At 42.5% G+C, this 23,994-nt stretch overlaps 1 protein-coding gene across 3 annotated transcripts in view; it reads right to left on the bottom strand.

The window, feature by feature from the left end:
• Positions 1-23,994, bottom strand: part of TUBGCP2 (tubulin gamma complex component 2) — a 362,650-nt gene that overhangs the window by 82,864 nt on the left and 255,792 nt on the right. For all 3 annotated transcript variants that reach the window (XM_077259452.1, XM_077259455.1, XM_077259454.1), the window contains exon 14: positions 13,156-13,276. In XM_077259452.1, coding sequence (XP_077115567.1) covers positions 13,156-13,276 — 121 coding nt within the window. The remainder of the gene's footprint in view (positions 1-13,155; positions 13,277-23,994) is intronic.

Below are 23,994 nucleotides of genomic sequence, written 5' to 3'. Positions count from 1 at the left end.
GTTTTGTGGTATTGCTGAACATAGCACAAACGATAAGACGATCGCAGGTTAAAGTCTCCTAAGGAGACTAACCAGAACAGTGAAAAGTTTTAAACATATGAAAAAAAGTAAAATGAATAAAAGTTCAAATCACACCCCTTTTCCCCCATTAAAATTAGATATTAAAAAATACACGTAGATTCAGAAAAGCTGAATGTATCAAAATGTAAAAATAATTAACCCAATCGGTAAACACTGTTAACTATGAAAAACTTTTTTTTTTTAAATCTAAAATTGTTTTTTTTTTTGTTGCTGCAATTAATAAAAAAGCTGTAGCAAGAGATCAAAATGTTGCATCCACCGCTAAATTGTATCAATAAAAACATCATCTGGTCTTGCAAAACATAAGCTGTCACATAGATCCATTGGCCAATAAATAAAAAGTTTACAGGTCTTGAGAAATGGTGACACCACTGAAACAATTAAAAACAACTGTAAATGTTTGGTATCACCATAATTCTACTGATGAGCAGAATCTTATTGAAGGTAATTTTTACCACAAAATGTACACTGTAAAAACTATTTCCAAAAAACTATTTCAGAATTGTGCTTTTTTTTTTTTTTTCACAATTTCACGGCACTTGGATTTTTTCCTGTTTTCCAGTACACTATGTGGTAAAAAGAATTATGTCATTCAAAAGTACAGCTTATCCTGCAAACAGTAAGACTGCAAATGTCTATGTGAACAGAAAAAATAAGAGCGCTATGGCTCCTATGGCTCTGGGAAGAAGGGGAAGAAAAAATTAAAAGAAATTGAACCGTTATTAAGGGGATATGGAGTCTTGTAATTTGAAATCTACCATATATACTCGAGTATAAGCCGACCCGAGTATAAGCCGACCCGAGTATAAGCCGACCCCCCTAATTTTGCCACAAAAAACTGGGAAAACTTAATGACTCGAGTATAAGCCTAGGGGGGAAAATGCAGCCACTACCGGTAAATGTCAAAAGTAAAAATAGATACCAATAAAAGTAAAATTAATTGAGACATCAGTAGGTTAAGTGTTTTTGAATATCCATATTGAATCAGGAGCCCCCACATAATGCTCCATGCAGTTTATGATGGCCCCATAAGATGTTCCATATTAAAATATGCCCCATATAATCCTGCATAAAGGTTAATAATGGCCCCATAAGATGCTCCATAGACACATTTGCCCAATATAATGCTGCACAAATGCTGATTATGGCCCCATAAGATGCTCTATACAGACACTTGCCCCATATACCGTAGTGCTCTACAAACGATAATTATGGCCCCGTACAGACACTTGCCCCATATAGTGCTGCACAAACATTATGGCCCAATATAGTGCTACACAAACGTTATGGCCCCATATAGTGCTGCACAAACATTATGGCCCCATATAGTGCTGCACAAATATTATGGCCCCATATAGTGCTGCACAAACGTTATGGCCCCATATAGTGCTGCAGAAGCATTATGGCCCCATATAGTGCTGCACAAACATTATGGCCCCATATAGTGCTGCACAAACGTTATGGCTCCATATAGTGCTGCACAAACGTTATGGCCCCATATAGTGCTGCACAAACATTATGGCCCCATATAGTGCTGCACAAACATTATGGCCCCATATAGTGCTGCACAAACATTATGGCCCCATAGATGCTCCATACAGACACTTGCCCCATTTGCTGCGATAAAAAAAAATCACATACTCACCTCTCCATCGCTCAGGCCCCCGGCACTTTCAATAGTCACCTGTACCTCGTTCCGGCGCCACTCCATGCTCAGCACTGACGTTCAGCAGAGGGCGCGCACTAACCACGTCACCGCGCCCTCTGACCTGAGCGTCACTGCAGAAGACAGAGTGGCGCCGGAACGACGAAAGGTGACTATCGCGCAGCGCTCCCCTCCCCGTATACTCACCTGGTCCTGGCGCTGTGCAGTCCCTGCTTCCCCGACGCCGCAGCTTCATCCTGTACTGAGCGATCACCGTTACCGCTCATTATGGGAGGTGGAGCCGCATATTCATTACTGTAATGAGCGGTACCATGTGACCGCTCAGTAAAGGAAGAAGCTGAAGCTGCTGCTGCCGGCGCCGGGGAAGCCAGGGACCTGCAGGGACCGCGCCTGGACTAGGTGAGTATAGGTGAGTATTTTTAGACAGCCCCCGCTTCCCCTCCCCTGCCGACCCCTGGGTATGACTCGAGTATAAGCCGAGAGGGGGACTTTCAGCCAAAAAAAGTGGGCTGAAAATCTCGGCTTATGAAATTATTCACTGTGTTGACTTTCATACTTAGGTTGGGTTCACATTGCGTTTTAATCTATGGTCAGTGGTTCCATTGGGGCTTACATTTGAAACCCTGCAAAACTGGATTCAGTTGTTTGCCCTGGCTTGGCCACTGACTGTAATGATGCACACACTAAGTGTTTTATCTCTCACCTAATATTTGAGAATCAAAGCGTTGCTTTTATGCACATGGGCAAATAAATTGCTGCTATTTTGAAATATGTTGTCACAATCCATTTTTGGATTCGTGGCAGCTCTGGTTCCATTATGATTTTTATGTAGCTTTTTCCTTTCAGGCTATTGGGGGTTAATGTCAGTTTCAGCTAGGTCAGCTGTGTGGGTGGTGACCACTCCCACCATCCTTTAAATAGTCAACTGATGCATCAGCTGACTGTCGGTGATAGAGCAATCTATGTTGATCAAGCCTGGAATAAGGAGCTCTCTGGCTGCAGTGATGAATCTGCTGGTTTTGTGGAGTTGGTCCAGGTGTTTTTCTTCTGCTGTGCGGTGCTTTGCAGCAGAGAAAGTTGTTAAGTTTGGTGTTTTTACCTAGTCTTTCTTGTGTTTGTCACTGTCCCCGATGTTGTACCATCTGCAGTGGTGAGGCTAGCCCCTTGCAGGCCAGTGCAGTGTGAGGTGACAGCGAGGGACAAGGTTCCTGACGGCAGCGGGGGAAGGACCCGTTTAAGGCATTACAGGAGTGCAGGGAAAGGTTCAGGTTGGAGCTCAGGAGGGGTCCATCCCTCATTTCCTATCAGTAGACCTACCTCTCATCTTATCCATCCCGTTGAGTGTGTGTTATACCGACCACTGTCTGACCTCCTGTTGGGTCATTACAGATCGTGACATATGTCCATTGGAGAGCTGCCTGTTTTTCCTGTATATACAGTAGGGGAAATTAATATTTGATCCCTTGCTGATTTTGAAAGTTTGCCCACTGACTAAGACATGTACAGTCTATAATTTTAAGGGAGGTTAATTTTAACATTGTGAGATAGAATATAAAAAATAAAATCCAGAAAATCACATTGCAGAAATTGTATAAATATTTGCATTTTGCAGTGACAAATAAGTATTTGATCTCTCTGGCAAACAAGACTTAAAGGGAATCTGTCACCCCAAAAATCGTATATGAGCTAAGGCCACCGACATCAGGGGCTTATCTACAGCATTCTGTAGTGCTGTAGATAAGCCCCCGATATAACCTGAAAGGTAAGAAAAACAGGTTATATTATACTCACCCAGGGGCGGTCCTGATTCAGTTCAGGTCCAATGGGCATCGCGGTCCGGCGCCTCCTATCTTTATTTGATGACGTCCTCTTTTTGTCTTCCTGCCACGGCTCCGGCGCAGGTGTACTTTGTCTGCCCTGCTGATGGCAGAGCAAAGTACTGCAGTGCGCAGGCGCTGGGCCTCTCTGACCTTTCCCAGTGCCTGCGCACTGCAGTACTTTGCACTGCCCTCAACAGGGCAAAGTACACCTGCGCCGGAGCCATGGCAGGAAAACAAGAAGATGACGTCATCGCATGAAGATAGGAGGCGCCGGACCGCGACGCCCATCGGGCCGGACCGCAGCGGGAACGCCCCTGAGTGAGTATAATATAACTTGTTTTTCTTATCTTTCAGGTTACATCGGGGGCTTATCTACAGCAAGCACAGCAGTCAGGCATTTTTTGTAGTTGATGATCAGGTTTGCACACATGTCAGGAGGAATTTTGGTCCACTCCTAAGATTCTGAAGCTGTCGCTTGGCAATTCGGAGCTTCAACTTCCTCCATACGTTTTATATGGGATTAACCCCTTCACCCCCGGAGCTTTTTCCGTTTTCGTTTTTCGCTCCCCTCCTTCCCAGAGCCATAACTTTTTTATTTTTCCGTCAATTTGGCCATGTGAGGGCTTATTTTTTGCGGGACGAGTTGTACTTTTGAACGACATCATTGGTTTTACCATGTCGTGTACTAGAAAACGGGAAAAAAATTCCAAGTGCAGTGAAATTGCAAAAAAAGTGCAATCCCACACTTGTTTTTTGCTTGCCTATTTTGCTAGGTTCACTAAATGCTAAAACTGACCTGCCATTATGATTCTCCAGGTCAGTACGAGTTCATAGACACCTAACATGACTAGGTTATTTTTCACCTAAGTGGTGAAAAAAAATTCCAAACTTTGCAAAAAACAAAACAAAACAAAATTGCGCCATTTTCCGATACTCGTAGCGTCTCCATTTTTCGTGATCTGGGGTCAGGTGAGGGCTTATTTTTTGCGTGCTGAGCTGGCATTTTTAATGATAGCATTTTGGTGCACATACGTTCTTTTGATCGGCCGTTATTGCATTTTAATGCAATGTCGTGGCAACCAAAAAAACGTAAATCTGGCGTTTCGATTTTTTTTCTCATTACGCCGTTTAGCGATCAGGTTAATGCTTTTTTTTATTGATAGATCGGGCGATTCTGAACGCGGCGATACCAAATATGTGTAGGTTGGGGTTTTTTTTTATTGATTTATTTTGATTGGGGCGGAAGGGGGGTGATTTAAACTTTTATATTTTTTTTATTTTTTTCACATTTTTTTTTACTTTTTTTTTTAACTTTTACCATGCTTCTATAGCCTCCATGGGAGGCTAGAAGCAGGCACAGCCCGATCGGCTCTGCTACATAACAGCGATCATCAGATCGCTGTTATGTAGCTAAAATGCAGGTGTGCTGTGAGCGCCGACCACAGGGGGGCGCTCACAGCCACCGGCGATCAGTAACCATAGAGGTCTCCAGGACCTCTATGGTTACAATGTACAAGCATCGCCGACCCCCGATCATGTGACGGGGGTCGGCGATGCGCTCATATCCGGCCGCACGGCCGGATGCGGTAGTTAAATGCCGCTGTCTGCGTTTGACAGCGGCATTTAACTAGTTAATAGCGGCGGGTGATCGCGATTTCACCCGCCGCTATTGCGCGCACATGTCAGCTGTAAAAAACAGCTGACATGTCGCGACTTTGATGTGCGCTCACCGCCGGAGCGCACATCAAAGCGGGGGTCCCGACATGTGACGTACTATACCGTCACATGTCGGGAAGGGGTTAAGGTCTGGAGACTGGCTATGCCACTCCATGATCTTAATGTCCCTCTTTTTGAGCCACTCCTTTGTTGCCTTGGCTGTATGTGTTGGGTCATTGTCTTAATGGAAGACCCAGCCACGACCAATTTTTAATGTCCTGGTGGAGGGAAGGAGGTTGTCAGTCAGGATTTTACAGTACATGGCTCCATCCATTCTCCTATTGATGTGGTGAAGTAGTCATGTGCCCTTAGCAGAGAAACACCCCCAAAACATGTTTCCACCTCCATGCTTGACAGTGGGGATGGTGTTCTTCGGATTATAGGCAGCATTTCTCTTCCTCCAAACATGGCGAGTTGAGTTAATGCCAAAGACCTCATTTTTTGTCTCATCTGACCACAGCACCTTCTCCCAATCGCTCACAGAATCATTCAGGAGTTCACTTGCAAACTTCAGATGGACCTGCCAATGTGCCTTCTTGTGTAGGGGGTCCTTGTGGGCACTGCAGTATTTTTAAACCTTTACGGAGCAATGTGTTACTAATGGTTTTCTTTGTGACAGTGGTCCCAGCTGCCTTGAGATCATTAACAAGTTCCCTCTGTGTAGTTTTAGGCTGATCTATCACCTTCCTCAAGATGAAGGATACCCCATGAGGTGAGATTTTGCATTGTGCCCCAGATAGATGTCGACTGACAGTCATTATGTATTTCTTCAATTTTCTTACTATTGCACAAACAGTTGTCTCCTATTACGTATGCTTTTGTAGCCCATTCCAGCTTTGTTCAGGTCTTTGATCTTGTCCCTGACATCCTTATAAAGCTCTTTGGCCTTGCCCATGTTGTAGAGGTTAGAGTCTGACTGATTAATTGAGTCTGTGGACAGGAGTCTTTTATAAAGGTGACTATGTAAGACAGCTGTCTAATGCAGGTAACGAGTTGATTAGGAGCATCTAACTGGTTTGCAGGAGCCAGAACTCAATGATTGGTAGGGGATCAAATACGTATTTTTCACTGCAAAATGCAAATTTATATAATTTATACAGAGTGATTTTCTGGATTTTATTTTTGATATTCTATCTCAAAATGTTAAAATTAACCTACCCTTAAAATTAGAGACTGTTCATGTCTGTCAGTGGGCAAATTTACAAAATCAGCATGGGATCAAATACTTATTTCCCCCACTGTATATCTTTTTAGTTGTTTAGACAACTAATGGGCATGCACCAACTACTACTTGGGAGGAATGCTTCTTTTTCTTAAATATGAGAAAATTGGTAGATATTACAGAAATAAAATATACTGCTACAACTGTAACTACATTAATTCAACATATATTGACAAAAAGCCATCATACTGATATTTAAAGAGGACGTTTAACTAAATGTTTCATGTTAAACAGTAAAAACCATGATTACTTTCATAATTTACAAAGCAAAAAGAATCAGGCGCACTGCTATATATTATATAGAAAAATATATGAGGGTGCGAAACAGTAATAAAGACTATACCGAATAAACAAAAGAACAAAGCATTACTGCAAATGTTCGCACACCATCAAAAGATAACCAACAATATATATATAAAATGACACAGACTGATTTTATTGACCTGCATTAGACAGTTGTATTTTAGAGGATTATTTTTATTATTGATCAACAACTACCGTATTTTCCGGCCTATAAGACGACTTTTTAACCCCTAAAAATTGTCCCAAAAGTCGGGGGTCGTCTTATACGCCGGGTACGGCGTGTGCAGGGAGCGATCCTGGATGTTCCCAGGGTCTGAAGGAGAGGAAACTCTCCTTCAGGCCCTGGGATCCATATTCATGTAAAAAATAAAGAATAAAAATAAAAAATATGGATATACTCACCCCTCCAAGAAGCCTGGCTGTCACCGCTGCAAGCGTCTGCCTCCTTTCCTAAGAATTGCAGAGCGTGAAAGACCTTCGATGACGTCACGGTCAGGTGACCGGTCACATGAGCGGTCACGGACCAATCACAAGACCGTGACGTCATCGAAGGTCCTTCACCCTCTGCATTCTTAGGAACAGAGGCAGACGCTTGCAGTGGTGACAGCCAGGCTTCTCGGAGGGGTGAGTATATCCATATTTTTTATTTTTATTCTTTATTTTTAACATGAATATGGATCCCAGGGCCTGAAGGAGAGTCTCCTCTCCTTCAGACCCTGGGAACCACACGCCGTATAAGATGACTGGGCGTATAAGATGACCCCCGTCTTATACAGCAGGCATATCCCAAATTCCATATTTTATATGGAAAAGTTGGGGGTCGTCTTATACGCCCAGTCGTCTTATACACCAGAAAATACGGTATGTTCTCAATCAACCCAAAATACTCAAATATCAAAGCTTAATATTTTTGGAAGTTGGGGTGGGTTTCTTTTAGATTTGGCTATCTTAGGAGGAAATCTGTTTGTGCAGGTAACTATTACTGTGCAGAATTATTAGGCAACTTAATAAAAACCAAATATATTCCCATATCACTTGTTTATTTTTACCAGGTAAACCAATATCACTGCACAAAATCTAGAAATAAACATTTCTGACATGTAAAAACAAACCCCCCCCAAATTAGTAACCAATATAGCCACCTTTCTTTATGATGACACTCAACAGCCTTCCAGCCATAGATTCTGTCAGTTGCTTGATCTGTTTACGATCAACTTTGCGTGCAGCAGCCACCACAGCCCCCCAGACACTGTTCCGAGAGGTGTACTGTTTTCCCTCCCTGTAGATCTCACATTTTATGAGGGACCACAGGTTCTCTACGGGGTTCAGATCAGATGAACAAGGGGGCCATGTCATTTTTTCTTCTTTGAGACCTTTACTGAACAGCCACACTGTGGAGTAGTTGGAGGCATGTGATGGAGCATTGTCCTGCATGAAAATCATGTTTTCCTTGAACGATGCCAACTTCTTCCTGTACCACTGCTTGAAGAAGTTGTCTTCCAGAAACTGGCAGTAGGTCTGGAAGTTGAGCTTCACTCCATCCTCAACCAGAAAAGGTCCCACAAGTTTATCTTTCATGATACCAGCCCATACCAGTACCCCACCTCCACCTTGCTGGCGTCTGAGTCGGAGTGGAACTCTCTGCCCTTTACTGATCCAGCCTCTGGCTCATCCATCTGGCCCATCAAGAGTCACTCTCATTTCATCAGCCCATAAAACCTTTGAAAAGTCAGTCAAATGGCATCTTGGCAGCTTCACGCTTGATCTTCCTCAATTGAAGGGCAGTTATTTTGCGCCTTTTTTGCCAAACACACTTTTTGCGACCCTGTTGGCTATTTGCCATGAAACACTTGATTGTTCGGTGATCACGCTTCAAAAGTTTGGCAATTTCAAGACTGCTACATTCCTCTGCAAAGCATCTCACAATTTTGGACTTTTCAGAGCCCGTCAAATCTCTCTTCTGACCCATTTTGCCAAAGGAAAGGAAGCTGCCTAATAATTAGGCACACCTTATATAGGGTTTTGATGTCATTAGACAGCAACCCTCCTCATTACAGAGACGCACATCACCTGATTTACTTAACTGGTAGTCGGCTCTCAAGCCTGAACAGCTTAGGGTAGGACAACATGTATAAAAAGTATCATGTGATCAAAATACAACTTGCCTAATAATTCTGCACACAGTGTATTGCTGGAAGATGCAACCCTAGGTTGGAAGGCACTTAACAAGCTGCTGGGGAAGGGCCAATGACCGATCCGAGAATTATCAATGCTAATAATGTCCCAGGCTCAAAGTCCTAAGGACGTCTTTTTGCATATAATGCTTTGTTGAAAGGGAAGATCAAAAGCTGCAGAGATATCATACAGTTTGAAATTTTGTCACAATATTCACTACTTTGACATCATGTAAACATTAAGAACATGAAAGAGGCCAGTAACCATTTGGTGATTTGCATTACATGCTATATGTTCACAGACTTACCAGTGGAAAAGTCAAGTTTCATCTGCCAGAAATGCAAGTTTATGTCCCAGTTGGAGGAAACGTTGCAAAGTCTAGAGAATAGCTACATTTTAAATTATTAAGGAAGGTGATGAGTTCTTAGACAGAGCAGAAGTATGTCTTCAGAATGCAGAAAGAAAAAGAAATGTGTAGTACACTCGAAGAAACAAAGGAATGAAAGAATGTGACCCAGAGGATTGGGAGGAAGTCAGCACCCATACAGCTCAGGAACCAGTACCATGTTCTCTCGCAGGAGAACGATGATCAAATACATCAAGATTATACTTTGCCCACAAAGAACAACCTTGTAAGCACTCAGATTCCTCTTGGATGGAAAATGTTGTGAAAAAGAAATGGAGACTGGTTGCTATGGGGGATTCCCTGTTGAGAGGAACAGAGACCACTATCTGCAGACCGGATATAATCTCAAGAGAAATGTTCTGTCTTCCAGCTGCAAAAATGAAAGATGTGTCTGACAGGATATCAGGACCTGCAGATGACTACCCATTCCTGCTAAAACATGTGGGGACAAATTACACCTCAAGAAAGAACCTGGAAAGGATCTGCAGTGACTTTGAAGACTTAGGCAAGGAAGTGAAAGAACTGGGAGCGCAGGTGGTCTTCTCATCCATCCTCCCAGTGGATAAGCATGTAACAAGGAGATGGAGCAAGATTCTACAGGTAAACAACAGGCTGGTGCCATCAGCAAGGATTTGGATTTCTGGATCACGGAGTGAATTACCTATATGATGCATTAATTGCTAGAGATATGGGCTGCACCTTTCCAAGACTGGAAAACACATATTTGGAAGTAGTCTTGCTACACATCAGGAAAACTTTAAACTAGAACATTTTGAGAAGGGAAGCAAGAAGCCAGGGAAAGCCATACAGCAAACAAATACTATAGGGAACTCTGCTATTAGAGGTTGAAAGGAAGAACAAAGACGAAAATCTGAATAATAAAAATATTAGAGAAAGAGAGACCAATCACAAACTAAGATGTTTCTATACAAATGCACAGAGCATGGGCAATAAAAAAGGAGAACTGGAGCTACTAACACAGGAAAAAAAATATAATGTTATTGGCATAATTGAAACTTGATTGGAATAAACGCATGATTTGAATACAAAGCAGGAAAAAAACAACTCATTTGCAAGAAACAGACATAATAAACAAGGAGGAGTTGTCGCATTATATGTTAGAAAAGTGTATATCTCGCGTGAGGGGTTGTCTCATTCATCTGCTTGCAAGGAAAACTCAGTAACACCTCTTGAGGTAAATCACCTGCTGTTTATTAAAGCACAGCAAAAACCGTAGCAGGGTAGGATAAAGTAAACGTGGCCTTTTCTGGCCTAATGGCAAAACAAAACAAAGTCCAAAAAAAGTCCTTTTCCTGCAGGATTCACCCACAGGTAACACAAAGTCCTCAGCTCCTCCTGGAGCCATGTGAAAGTTTCTCCTCTCCCAAGACACACACAAGACTGTCTCCCAAGTCCAGCTTTTTACAACCCAGACCATGTGATTGATCACATGACTGACATTATCCTGTCAGCACACACGCTGGTGTCGGCTATGTAGGTGGAGATATGGTGGACACTCTATAAGTGTCCACTAAAACCAGCCCATGTATGCAAGTTTAATTTAACCCTCACAACACAGTGTGTTGGAGGAAAATATTCTGGTTTCACATCACTGACGCCATTATGCGCATTGACATCTCCCCTCATATACCGTGCCAGTGACCCTGTCACACTCCACAGAGATTGAAGCTTCAGACTCTGGGAGTTCTATGGAAACTGGGTAAGAATACAAGGAGAGAACAATGGAAATGACTCCATTGTAGGTGTTTACTACAGGCCACCTGGGCAAGCTGAAGAAATAGATGAACTCTTTATGCATCAGATGGCCAAGTTCTCAAAAAAAAAATTGATGTAGTGATCATGGGAAATTTCAATTATCCAGATATTTGTTGGGAATGTCTCTCAGGCAACAGTAATAGGTCCAGCTAATTCTTATCCTCTCTTATTGCCAACTTTATCTTCCAAAAAGCTGAGGAGAAAGCAAGGGGATCTGCTACCTTGGATCTAATCCTTATAAGCAAGGAGGAAATTGTTGAGATAAGGGTGAATGGCACCCTAGGAGGCAGCGATCATGCAATCATAGAATTTTTGATAACTAGAGGTAGAAGACCTGTGAATACTCAGACTTCAAAGCTGGACTTCAGAAACGCTGATTTTAAGGGACCCATAAAAAGGATTGGAGGGATCCAATGGCCTGATGTCTTTTAGGACAGAAATGTCCAGGAAACATAAATTTAAAAAAATTATATTTTCAAAGCACAGTCGTTAACAATCCTTAAAACAGGGAAGAATAGGAAACCTGGATGTTTGAACTTAAACACATGTTAAAAAGGAAGAAACATGTTTACCAAATGGAAAGAGGGAGTCATATCTAAAGAAGAATATACAGTGCCTTGCGAAAGTATTCGGCTCCCTGGAACTTTCAACCTTATCCCACATATCATGCTTCAAACATAAAGATACCAAATGTAAATTTTGGTGAAGAATCAACAAGTGGAACACAATTGTGAAGTTGGATGAAATTTATTGGTTAAATTTTTGTGGAAATTCAAAAACTGAGAAGTGGGGCGTGCAATATTATTCGGCCCCTTTACTTTCAGTGCAGCAAACTCTCTCCAGAAGTTCATTGTGGATCTCTGAATGATCCAATTTTGTCCTAAATGCCTAATGATGATAAATATAATCCACCTGTGTGTAATCAAGTCTCTATATAAATGCACCTGCTCTGTGATAGTCTCAGGGTTCTGTTTGAAGCACAGAGAGCATCATGAAGACCAAGGAACACAGCAGGCAGGTCCGTGATACTGTTGTGGGGAAGTTTAAAGCTGAATATGGATACAAAATGATTTTCAAAACTTTAAACATCCCAAGGAACAAGTGCAAGCGATCATATTGAAATGGAAGGAGTATCATTACCAGGGAGCCGAATACTTTCGCAAGGCACTGTAATGCCAACTGCAGAATCTGCAGGCCACACATCAGATTATCTAAAGCTGATAAAGAATTAATGCTTCCAAGAGACATCAAAAGCAATCAGAAATGATTTTGGGGGAATGTCAAAAGTAAAAGAAAAGTCAAAGATGCTATAGGATTTTTACAGGATAAAAATGGTGAAGTGATAAAAAAAAATTATATTGAGTCCAAACTTTTAAGTTTTTATTTTGCATCGGTTTTCTCTCACAAAGTAAATGTAACATTAATAGATCTTCACTCTACTATTGAAGGAGAGGAATCCACACTATCTATAAGCAGAGAGCTAGTGAGGGAATACTTTGCGAACGTAGATTAATTCAAGTTTCCAAGTCCAAATGAATTACATCCTAGGGTACTGAAGGAGATAGCAAAGGAAATTATTGAAATCGGCAGTGTATTAAATACCCATTTCTCCACTGCACATCGTGGGATTGACAACATAGGTGAAAAAATGCCGGCAAAATTGGAGATTCAAAATGGAGGAGGAAGGGCTAATAGGGGGATTTACTACATTGATAAAAGCTAAGAAAACAGAAAAATAAAGACTGCCAGACAATCAAGTTGGAAATGCAAGGACTGCGTGTTCGACTGCTTTATTACCCTACAGTCCAGTGTATTTTGTCAAATTAGTCACATAACTCATGGGAAAATGTAAAACATAATGCAAAATAGGGAAAGGACACCCATAGGGGAACATATCATAGCGATTTCTTGAATAATATAATAAAAAATAAAACGTCTATGTTTTAATGCAGGTTCAATTTTATACGAAACACATTTTCTGAATACTTACTGATTTAAGACTTTTCTCCAGGATGTGCCACATTGGCTCCATCACTTCAAACATCATGTAATACTGGATGTTTTGTACAAAATTTAACATCCTCTGACGAAGAGTAAATGCTGCTGCAAACCTAAAAAAAAGAGACAAGAAAGACAATTAAAAAATCACAGGTGTCCAAGCCTTAAAGGGAACCTGTCACCCCGTTTTTTCCGTATGAGATAAAAATACTGTTAAATAGGGCCTGAGCTGTGCATTACAATAGTGTATCTTGTGGACCCCGATTCCCCACCTATGCTGCCTTAATACGTTACCAAAGTAGCCGTTTTCACCTGTCAATCAGGCTGGTCTGGTCAGATGGGCGTGGTGTCTTCCCCCAGATCTTGCTTATTTTTCCGTTGGAGGCGTAGTGGTTTGCGCATGCCCAAGTCCAGAATCCACTGTACAGGGGAGGGAAAAGAGGGCGATCTGCGCTATTCCCCTGGTGATCGGTGGGGGCGGCCATCTTCCTGTGGCCGCGCGTGCGCAGATGGAGCGCTCTGCTGCCCGGGGCTTCAGGAAAATGGCCGCGGGATGCCGCGCGTGCGCAGATGGAGATCGCGGCGGCCATTGTCCTGAAGCCGAGTTCACATCTCGGCTTCAGGAAAATGGCCGCCGCGATCTCCATCTGCGCACGCGCGGCATCCTGCGGCCATTTTCCTGAAGCCCCGGGCAGCAGAGCGCTCCATCTGCGCACGCGCGGCCACAGGAAGATGGCCGCCCCCACCGATCACCAGGGGAATAGCGCAGATCGCACTCTTTTCCCTCCCCTGTGCAGTGGATTCTGGACTTGGGCATGCGCAAACCACTACGCCACCAACGGAAAAATAAGCAAGATCTGGGGGAAGACACCACGCCCATCTGACCAGACCAGCCTGATTGACAGGCGAAAACGGCTACTTTGGTAACGTGTTAAGGCAGCATAGGTGGGGAATCGGGGTCCACAAAATACACTATTGTAATGCACAGCTCAGGCCCTATTTAACAGTATTTTTATCTCATACGGAAAAAACGGGGTGACAGGTTCCCTTTAAATGGATATATTGATAGTGATAAGATACCTTTAGATGAAGTACAACAGTTTTGTGAAGCCTGTCAACATAAGTTCCAAAGAAAAGGTATATGCACATGTTGTCTTTACGGTAGAAACCACTTGGAAAAAAACATGCAAAAGAATGTAAATAAGCTATTCTATGGAAAAGCAACATGAAATAAATATGTTCATGATTTTAAAAGTCTTTTAACCACTTCAGTTTTGTAGAACTCCAAGTGGTTGACCGCTTAACCCCCCAAATCTTTTTAAATTTTGCGTTTTCGTTTTTCGCTCCCCTCCTTCCCAGAGCCATAAGTTTTGTATATTTCCGTCAATATGGCCATACGAGGGCTTATTTTTGAGGGACGAGTTGTACGTTTGAACGACACCATTGGTTTTACCATGCCATGTATTAGAAAACAGGAAAAAAATTCCAAGTGCGGTGAAATTGCAAAAAAGTGCAATCCCACACTGGTTTTTTGTTTGGCTTATTTGCTAGGTTCACTAAATGCTAAAACTGACCTGCCATTTTCCAGGTCATTACGAGTTCATAGACACCAAACAAGTATAGGTTCCTTTTTGTCTAAGTGGTGAAATAAAAATTCCAAACTTTGTATAAAAAATGCGCCATTTTCCGATACCCGTAGCGTCTCCATTTTTCGTGATCTGGGGTTGGGTGAGGGCTTATGTTTTGCGTGCCTAGCTGATGCTTTTAATGATAACACTTTTGTGCAGAAATGTTTTTTTCGATCGCCCGTTATTGCATTTACATGCAATGTCGCAGAGACCAAAAAAAATGTAATTCTAACATTTTTCATTTTTTATCGTTACGCCGTTTAGCAATCAGGTTGATCCTTTTTTTATTGATAGAACTAGCGATTCGGAATGCTGTGATACCAATTATGTGTAGATTTGCTTTTTTTTTTTTTTTTTATTATTTTTACTTTTGCCATGCTTTATAGCCTTTAATGGGAGGCTAGAAGCTGGAATAGCCTGATCGGCTCTGCTACATAGGGACGATGAACAGTGCATGTCAGACCAAATGAGAATCATGAGGTCAAAGGAACTGGCCAAGGAGCTCAGACACAGAATTGTTTCAACGCACAGATCTGGCCAAGGTTACTACAAAATTTCTGCAGTTCTTCAGCTCAAGGTTCCTATGAGCACAATGGCCTCCATAATCCTTAAATGGAAGAAGTTTGGGACCACCAGAAGTCTTCCTAGACCTGGCCGTCCAGACAAACTGAGCAATCGTAGAAGAGGAGCCTTGGTAAGAGAGGTAAAGTAGAACCCCCAGATCACTGTGGCTGAGCTCCAGAGATACACTAGGGAGATGGGAGAAAGTTCCATGAAGTCAACTATCACTGCAGCCCTCCACCAGTTGGGCCTTTATGGCAGAGTGGCCCGACGGAAGCCCCTCCTCACTGCAAGACATATGAAAGCCTGCATATAGTTTGCTAAAAAACACATGAATGACTCCCAGGCTATGAGAAATAAGCTTCTCTGGTCTGATTAGATGAAGATGGACCTTTTTGGTGATAATTGTAAGCGGTATGTGAGGAGAAAACCAGGCACTGCTCATTACCTGTCCAATACAATCCCAACAGCAAAACATGGTGGTAGCAACATCATGCTATGGGAGTGGTATTTTTTTCAGCTGCAAGGACAGGATGACTGGTGGCCACTGAAGGAAATGTGAATGAGGCTGAGTACAGATATATCCTGGATGAATACCTCTTCCAGAGTGCTCTGGACCTCAGACTTGGCCGAAGGTTCACCTTCCAACAAGACAATGACCATAAGCACACAGCTAAATTAACATAGGAGAGGCTTCAGAACAACTCTGTGCCCATTCTTGACTGGCCCAGCTAGAGCCCTGACCTAAACCCAATTGAGCATCTCTGGAGAGACCTGAAAATGGCTGTCCACCAACGTTCACCATCCAACCTGACAGAACTGGAGATGATCTGCTAGGAAGAATGGCAGAGGAACATTTATCTTGCGCTCTCTGCTGAGTGCTTACGTCTGTTTCCATGTACATTCCCCAAAACCTCAATCCAGACAATACCCCGACGGAGACACTCACGTATGAGGCAGTTTGAATTCGGTGGTATCCCATCATTTTTGCTGTCAAGTGTGCGCAACCACATTATTATTATTATTTATTTATATAGCACCATTGATTCCATGGTGCTGTACATGAGAAGGGGTTACATACAGGTTACAGATATCACTTACAGTAAACAAACTAACAATGACAGACTGATACAGAGGGGCGAGGACCCTGCCCTTGCGGGCTTACATTCTACACACATAACTGTGCATGCTTAAAAACATGGACTGCACTGGAAAAGATGCTGAACTGAATCCAAAAAGTGTCCCCATCTGCCTCGCTATAGTGAGTGGTTCCATTGGGGGTTTCATCTGAAATCACATTTTTGTGGGATTTACATGGAAACCCAGACATAAGTATTCAGCGTAGAACACAAGAATATGATCTAAGCCTTATACTGGAAGCGATCCAAAAATATTATGTACCCCAAATGTTACCATTAAAAACTCTAATTTACCCCGCACAAAACCAGCCCCCACTCAGGTCTGTCACTAGAACTATAGGGGGTCCCCACGTTATTGTTAGAACAAAAACCCTGGAAAAGTGAAATGGCTCCCACCGCCTCAAATGAAATCCAGTGAAATCTGCTCTCCCAAATCCTAATCCCCCTCTTGAGCCCTTCTGTGACTAAAACGCAGTAAGTTTGCATTATTGTAAACAATTTTACAGGGTGCGTATCACCAGAAGCCCAAGCTATACACAATGTGTGGGGGCTCTACAATGTATGGTGACAGTACACTGTATAGGGGCCAAGGTATGGCCATAAACTGGCATATTTGCAATTATCCAGACTACCGCACGGTGTGGACGTTACAAAATAGTCACTGCAGCCATAGATGAATTCATTGAGAGGTATAATTTCTACAATGGGGCGCCTTAGGGATTTTTTCACTATTCTTACACCTTAGAGGCTCCGCAAATGTCACCTCAAACTATTCCTGCAAAATCTATGCTACAAAAGCCAAATAGAGTTCCTTCCTGCTCAGCCCTGACGTGTGATTTAACAGTAATTTCTGATGACATTTGGGACATTTTGGAAACTAGACCCCTGGGGGAGTTTATCTAGATGTGTGGTGAGCACCTTCAACCCTCAGGTGCTTCACAGAATTTTACAAATTTGATTTGTGAAAAAAAAAAAATAGAAAAAAATTTCCCGAAAAAATGTTTTTAGCTCTTTATTTTCACAAGGATAGCAAAAGAAAATGGACCCCAAAATTGGTTGTGCAATTTCTCCCGAGTACACCATTGCAGTCCCCCATGTTTGAAGATAATATTGTCCTTCATATACAAAATAATTATGCTGCAATATGAATTTAATGCAGTTTAAAATATATTGAATTTGTATTTGGGTGTACGTGCCTACAGCATTAAGAAAGTGCCCGGCTGCCTGACATCCTTTTTCATGGTCAATGACTGTTTATCATGACTTGATGTCAAGAGTGCCTAGTATGTAATTATCTTTCCATTTAATATCTCCTACAATCTCTAATGTGTGGCCTGTGTCCTTCAAATAGGCTGATATTAGCTTCATGCACTCTTGCAAGTGAATATCCACATATCGGGATAGGTCAGCTGTTAAATTAATCCCAGATATGATGGGCCTGCCAGGAGGACATGTCATGTCCTTATGTAGTTTTGGAATGTGATAAAATATGGCCTTACTGGGATTTTTATTTAAAATATAATAAACTTATTTTTTATTTAAAATGCCTAAAGATTTGCCCTTCTGGCTAGAATATTTATCTTGCAAATGTACTGAATAGTGGGATCAAGAGTTAGTTGTTTGTATGTAACTCAGTCTTCCAGAAGTCTTATGAATTCCTGGTGATACATAGAGTGATCTAAGATCACGATGCCTCCCCCTTTGTCAGCCGGTCGAACAACTACTGTATATTATGGTTTGTCTGTAAATCTTTGATAGCCTTCCTCTCCTGAGCATTTAGATTATGTGGTGCATATTTTTATTTTGTGTTATACTTCATTATGTCTCTGGATACCAGCATATCAAAGGAGTGAAAGGCGCTTGAGTACTCATGAATCGGATTAAACATTGATGGATTAGCTAGGGAAGTATGACTAAAGCCTAATGTTTCATAATGTTTGCAGCTTGTTGTTATTTGTTCCTTTTTTAGAAAGTACTTTTTAAGGGCCAAGTTTCATAAATATTTTTTCATGCTAATATATAGATTGAATGGTTTAGCTTCCCTAGTTGGTGCAAATTCGAGTCCTTTCTGTAGGAGGGATATTTCATTTTTTGCTAGTTGATGTGAGCTGAGGTTATACAGTTAGGTCCATATATATTTGGACAGAAACAACATTTTTCTAATTTTGGTTATAGACATTACCGCAATGAATTTTAAACAAAACAATTCAGATGCAGGTGAAGTTTAGACTTTCAGCTTTCATTTGAGGGTATCCACATTAAAATTGGATGAAGGGTTTAGGAGTTTCAGCTCCTTAACATGTGCCACCCTGTTTTTAAAGGGACCGAAAGTAATTGGACAATTGACTCCAAGGCTATTTCATGGACAGGTGTGGGCAATCCCTTCGTTATGTCATTCTCAATTAAGCATATGAAAGGCCTGGAGTTGATTTGAGTTGTGGTGCTTGCATTTGGAAGGTTTTGCTGTGAAGTAAACAGGCTGTCAAAAGAGCTCTCCATGCAGGGGAAACAAGCCATCCTTAAGCTGCGAAAACAGAAACTACCCATTCGAGAAATAGCTACAATATTAGGAGTGGCAAAATCTACAGTTTGGTATATCCTGAGAAAGAAATAAAGCACTGGTGAACTTATCAATGCAAAAAAACCTGGGCGCCCACGGAAGACAACAGTGGTGGATGATGGCAGAATAATCTACATGGTGAAGAGAAACCCCTTCACAACAGCCAACCAAGTGAAGAACAATCTCCAGGAGGTAGGCCTATCAATATCCAAATCTACCATAAAGAGAAGATTGCATGAAAGTAAATACAGAGGGTTCACTGAACGGGGCAAGCCACTCATAAGCATCAAGACTAAAAAAGCTAGACTGGACTTTGCTAAAAAAAACATCTAAAAAAGCCAGCACAGTTCTGGAAGAACATTCTTTGGACAGATGAAACCAAGATCAACCTCTACCAGACTGATGGGAAGAGAAAAGTATGGCGAAGGCGTGGTACAGCTCATGATCCAAAGCATACCACATCATCTGTAAAACACGGCGGAGGCAGTGTGATGGCTTGGGCATGCATGGCTGCTAGTGGCACTGGGTCACTAGTGTTTATTGATGATGTGACATAGGACAGAAGCAGCTGAATAAATTCTGAGGTATTCAGAGACATACTGTGTGCTCAGATCCAGCCAAATGCAGCCAAACTGATTGGTCGTCGTTTCATACTACAGATGGACAATGACCCAAAACATAAAGCGAAAGCAACCCAGGACTTTATTAAAGCAAAGAAGTGGAATATTCTTGAATGGCCAAGTCAGTCACCTGATCTCAACCCAATTGAGCATGCATTTCACTTGTTAAAGACTGAACTTCAGACAGAAAGGCCCACAACAAACAAATGAAAACCACTGCAGTGAAGGCCTGTGTAATAATTATAGGGGATAACTCAGGAGACTCTTTGCGTGGAACAAGACAACTACAGGACACAGTTTTATAAGTGGTAAAGTCTATATTATCACACAGTGATTCAAACAGGTGCAGAGAGAAACTCAAGTCCACAACACTTGGGTGTAATATCAAATGCAGCTCAGCAGTCTATAGGAAACTTCAGAGGAAAAATGCAATCACTCAGAAAGTCTATGAAGCACAATTATTCTTGAGGATACTTGACACGAATAAGTCCTTGCTTAGTCCACAACACAGATAGATATGCTTATAAGGCAGTTCAAATAATATCTTAGCTCAACCAGGGAGGTCTAGGCAATAGTCTCAGGTTCTTGCAGAGCAGAAACAGCTTACATGTCCAGCAAATGCAGATGGAAGCAAACAAGAGCAGCAGATGAAGGAGGATTACTGGAACTGGTGTATGCAGCAGGAACTCAGAGCAGAGTAGCAGGATAACCCCACAGGTTCACAGGAGCAGGTATATAGCCAGGGAGTCACCAGAGGTCAGGAGCTGGATGCAAGGCAGAATACTCTAGCACAGACTGAAGGCTGGGGTGGAGTTTTATAGCAGGAAGACACAGTTCACATGAGACCAAAGACGCCATCTTGGAAAAGGGTAGTAATGCACAAAAGGTAATAAAAAATGTTCAGAGTCCTGACATTACTCCCTCCTTAGAAGCAGCCTCAGGACGATCCTGGACCTGGTTTCTCAGGGAATCTCTGATGAAAACGAGAAATCTTCTGTTGGGCATTGATGTTTTCCACAGGTTCCCAAGAATCATCCTCAGGGGGATATCCCTGCCATCTTATCAGATATTGGAGCCGATTCCTGCGAATCCTGGAATCAACAATTTCCTCCACCACAAATTGTTCTTGCACATCAATCACCACAGGCTGCGGAGGTGGCACAACACGTCCCTGGAAGGTATTAAGAGATACAGGCTTTAGTAAAGATACATGAAAAACTGGGTATACCTTCATAGTCCTAGGCAGCTTCAGCCAGCAGGCCACAGAGCTCACAATACTGTTGATTTTGAAAGGGCCAATGAATTTCTGTCCAAGTTTTTGTGAAGGAACGTTTAACTTCAGATTCTTAGTTGCTAACCACACGGAATCTCCTACCTTGAACATGGGTGCAGGTTTACGGAATCTATCAGCCGATCTCTTATAACGTTCTTGAGCTGTGGTGAGGGATTCCTTCAGAACCTCCAGATTTTGCCTCATCGCAGTCAGCCTTTCCTCCACTGCCGGAACCTGAGAAATAATCGGAGACCTAGGTAAGATACACGGGTGATAACCCAGATTGGCAAAGAAAGGTGTAAATTTAGTGGAGGCGCTGTGAGAATTATTATATGAAAATTCGGCTAACGGCAACTCCAACCAATCATCCTGGAGATGGCTGACATAGCATCTTAGATATTGTTCCAGCGTCTGGTTGGTATGCTCAGTCTGACCATTTGTCTGGGGATGGTAAGCGGAAGAGAGGCAGACATTAATATTGAGTGCAGAGCAAAACCCCTTCCAGAATCTTGAAGTGAACTACACTCCACGGTCAGAGATGATCTCATCCGGAACCCCATGCAACCGAAAGACATTCTGTATAACAAAGTTCACTGTATCTTTAGCTGAGGGGAGGCCGGTGCACGGAACAAAATGAGCAGCTTTAGTCAGGCGATCAACTACCACCATGATTGTATTCATGCCCCCCGATGTAGGCAGCTCCACAAAAAAGTCCATTGATATAGACCCCCAAGGGCAGGACGGAACAGGTAATGGTTGTAGAAGACCCGTAGGTGCCACATGAGGAGTTGTGTAACGGACACATACCTCTCAAGAGACAACATAGTCCTTGGTATCCTTCAGACAAGTTGGTCACCAGTAGAATTGGCTCAGGAACTCTTGTGTCTTCTGTACCCCCCTGTGACAAGCCAACTTGGAGTCATGTACCAACTTGAGGATCTGCAGACGGATGACCTCAGGGACGTAGATACGTCGATCTCTGAACCACATGCCACCCTTAAAGACAAGATTAATATCCACAGGTGGGTTGGCCAGAAATACATCACCTTCATAGGCCTTCCTGCACTCCTTCCACAAGTCCTGATCGTGAATAACTCCGATGAAATTGGCATCAGATAGAATGGTCTTGGACGGGGCTCCAGGTACGGAATCCGCAGCATGGATTCGAGATAAAGCATCAGCCTTCCCATTACGAGAACCAGGACGGTACGAGATAAAGTTAAATTGATTTAAAAATATGTTCCAACGAGCCTGACGAGGAGAAAGACATCTAGCGGATCTAAGGAACTCTAGATTGCGATGGTCAGTTAGCACAATGATCTGTTGTGCAGCTCCTTGCAGATGATGCCTCCATTCTTTGAAAGCCGCAATAATAGCCAGCAATTTCTTGTCTCCCACATCGTAATTCTTCTCTGCTGAGGTTAGTCTACGGGAAAAGAAAGCACAAGGATGTAGCAGACCCTTCTCTCCAGTTCTTTGGGAGAGAATAGCCCCCAAAGCATTATCAGAAGCGTCCACCTCCACAATGAAAGCAAGTGTTGGATCTGGGTGTATCAACAGCGGTGCTGATATGAAACAGATCTTAAGCCGATCAAAAGCTTCTTGAGCCAGTGATGACCACTTAAAGGGCTTTTCCTTCTTTGTCAAGGAAGTAATGGAACGGACAATATCAGAAAAATTTTGAATGAAGCGTCTGTAGAAATTTGCAAAACCAATAAAACGTTGGACCTCCTTAATGTTCTTGGGCACTGGCCAGTCAAGGATAGCCTGAATCTTACCAGATTCCATGTTCAGCCCCTGGGGAAAGATGATATAACCTAAGAACTGTATCTCAGAAAGATGGAACTCGCATTTCTCCGGCTTAATATACAGATGGTTCTCTTTCAGACGTCTTAAAACAGTTTTGACATGTTCTTCATGTTCCTGTAGAGAGTCAGAAAAGATTAGTATATTGTCCAAATAGATCACTACAAACTGGTCCAACAAATCTCTGAAAATGTCATCAGCAAGGTGTTGAAATGTTGCAGGGGCGTTACAAAGCCCGAAGGGCATCACAAGAGATTCAAAGTGTCCATACCGGCATCTGAATGCTGTCTTCCACTCATCCCCTGGACGAATACGCACCAATTATAAGCCCCACGAAGATCCAGTTTAGAGAACACCTTAGCATGGCGGACTCTTTCCAGTAATTCGGGAATCAGAGGCAAAGGGTAACGGTTTCGTACGGTTACCTTATTGAGTTCCCGATAGTCAACACAGGGTCTCAGGGTCCCATCCTTCTTCTTTACAAAAAAAATAGGTGCCCCTGCTGGTGAGGAAGAAGGACGTATGAAGCCTTTGGCCAGATTTTCATCAATATACTCCTTTAAGGCTTGAAGCTCAGGTGCCGCCAAAGGGTATACGTTACCAAAAGGAATAGCTGCCCCAGGAAGCAACTCAATGGGACAGTCATAATGCCTGAGTGGAGGAAGCTGATCTGCATTCTTCTTGTCAGAGAACTCTTTATATGCTGGAGGTAAAGAAAATACCTGTACATGTGGCTCCGTAGCCGTGGACTCAGGAACAGCTTCTGTTAACGCGGAGTTGCTCCTTGTTGGAAAGATAATCTCCTTGGTCTCCCAGTTGATAATTGGGTTCTGAGAACGTAACCAAGGAATGCCTAAAATCACAGGAAAATGAGAAGAAATTAGCAAGAAAGAAAGTTGCTCCTGATGATTAGGCTCCAACAAAATTTCAAGGGGTACGGTCTCCTGATCCACAGGCCCAGAGATTAAAGGTGACCCATCCACTGTTTCCATGGTAATTGGAGAGGCTCTTTGCTGAATTTCAATACCATGTTCCTTGGCAAATGCAATATCCATGAAATTGCCACCTGCACCAGAGTCAATCATAGCTGCACTGGAAATCCACTGTCCTGAACACAGGATCTTGATAGGGAGAGAACAGTGAGAGTTCTTTTCCTTAAGCTCCTTGGGGGGTGAAGTCATAGAAAGTGAATGGAATACAGCATTTAAAGGCAGGCTACATTCAGAGATGTCAGATTCATCATC

The sequence above is a fragment of the Ranitomeya variabilis genome, chromosome 4, assembly GCF_051348905.1.
Source record: "Ranitomeya variabilis isolate aRanVar5 chromosome 4, aRanVar5.hap1, whole genome shotgun sequence".
Taxonomy (NCBI): Eukaryota; Metazoa; Chordata; class Amphibia; order Anura; family Dendrobatidae; genus Ranitomeya; species Ranitomeya variabilis.
This window is presented reverse-complemented; position numbering and strand designations above follow the sequence as displayed.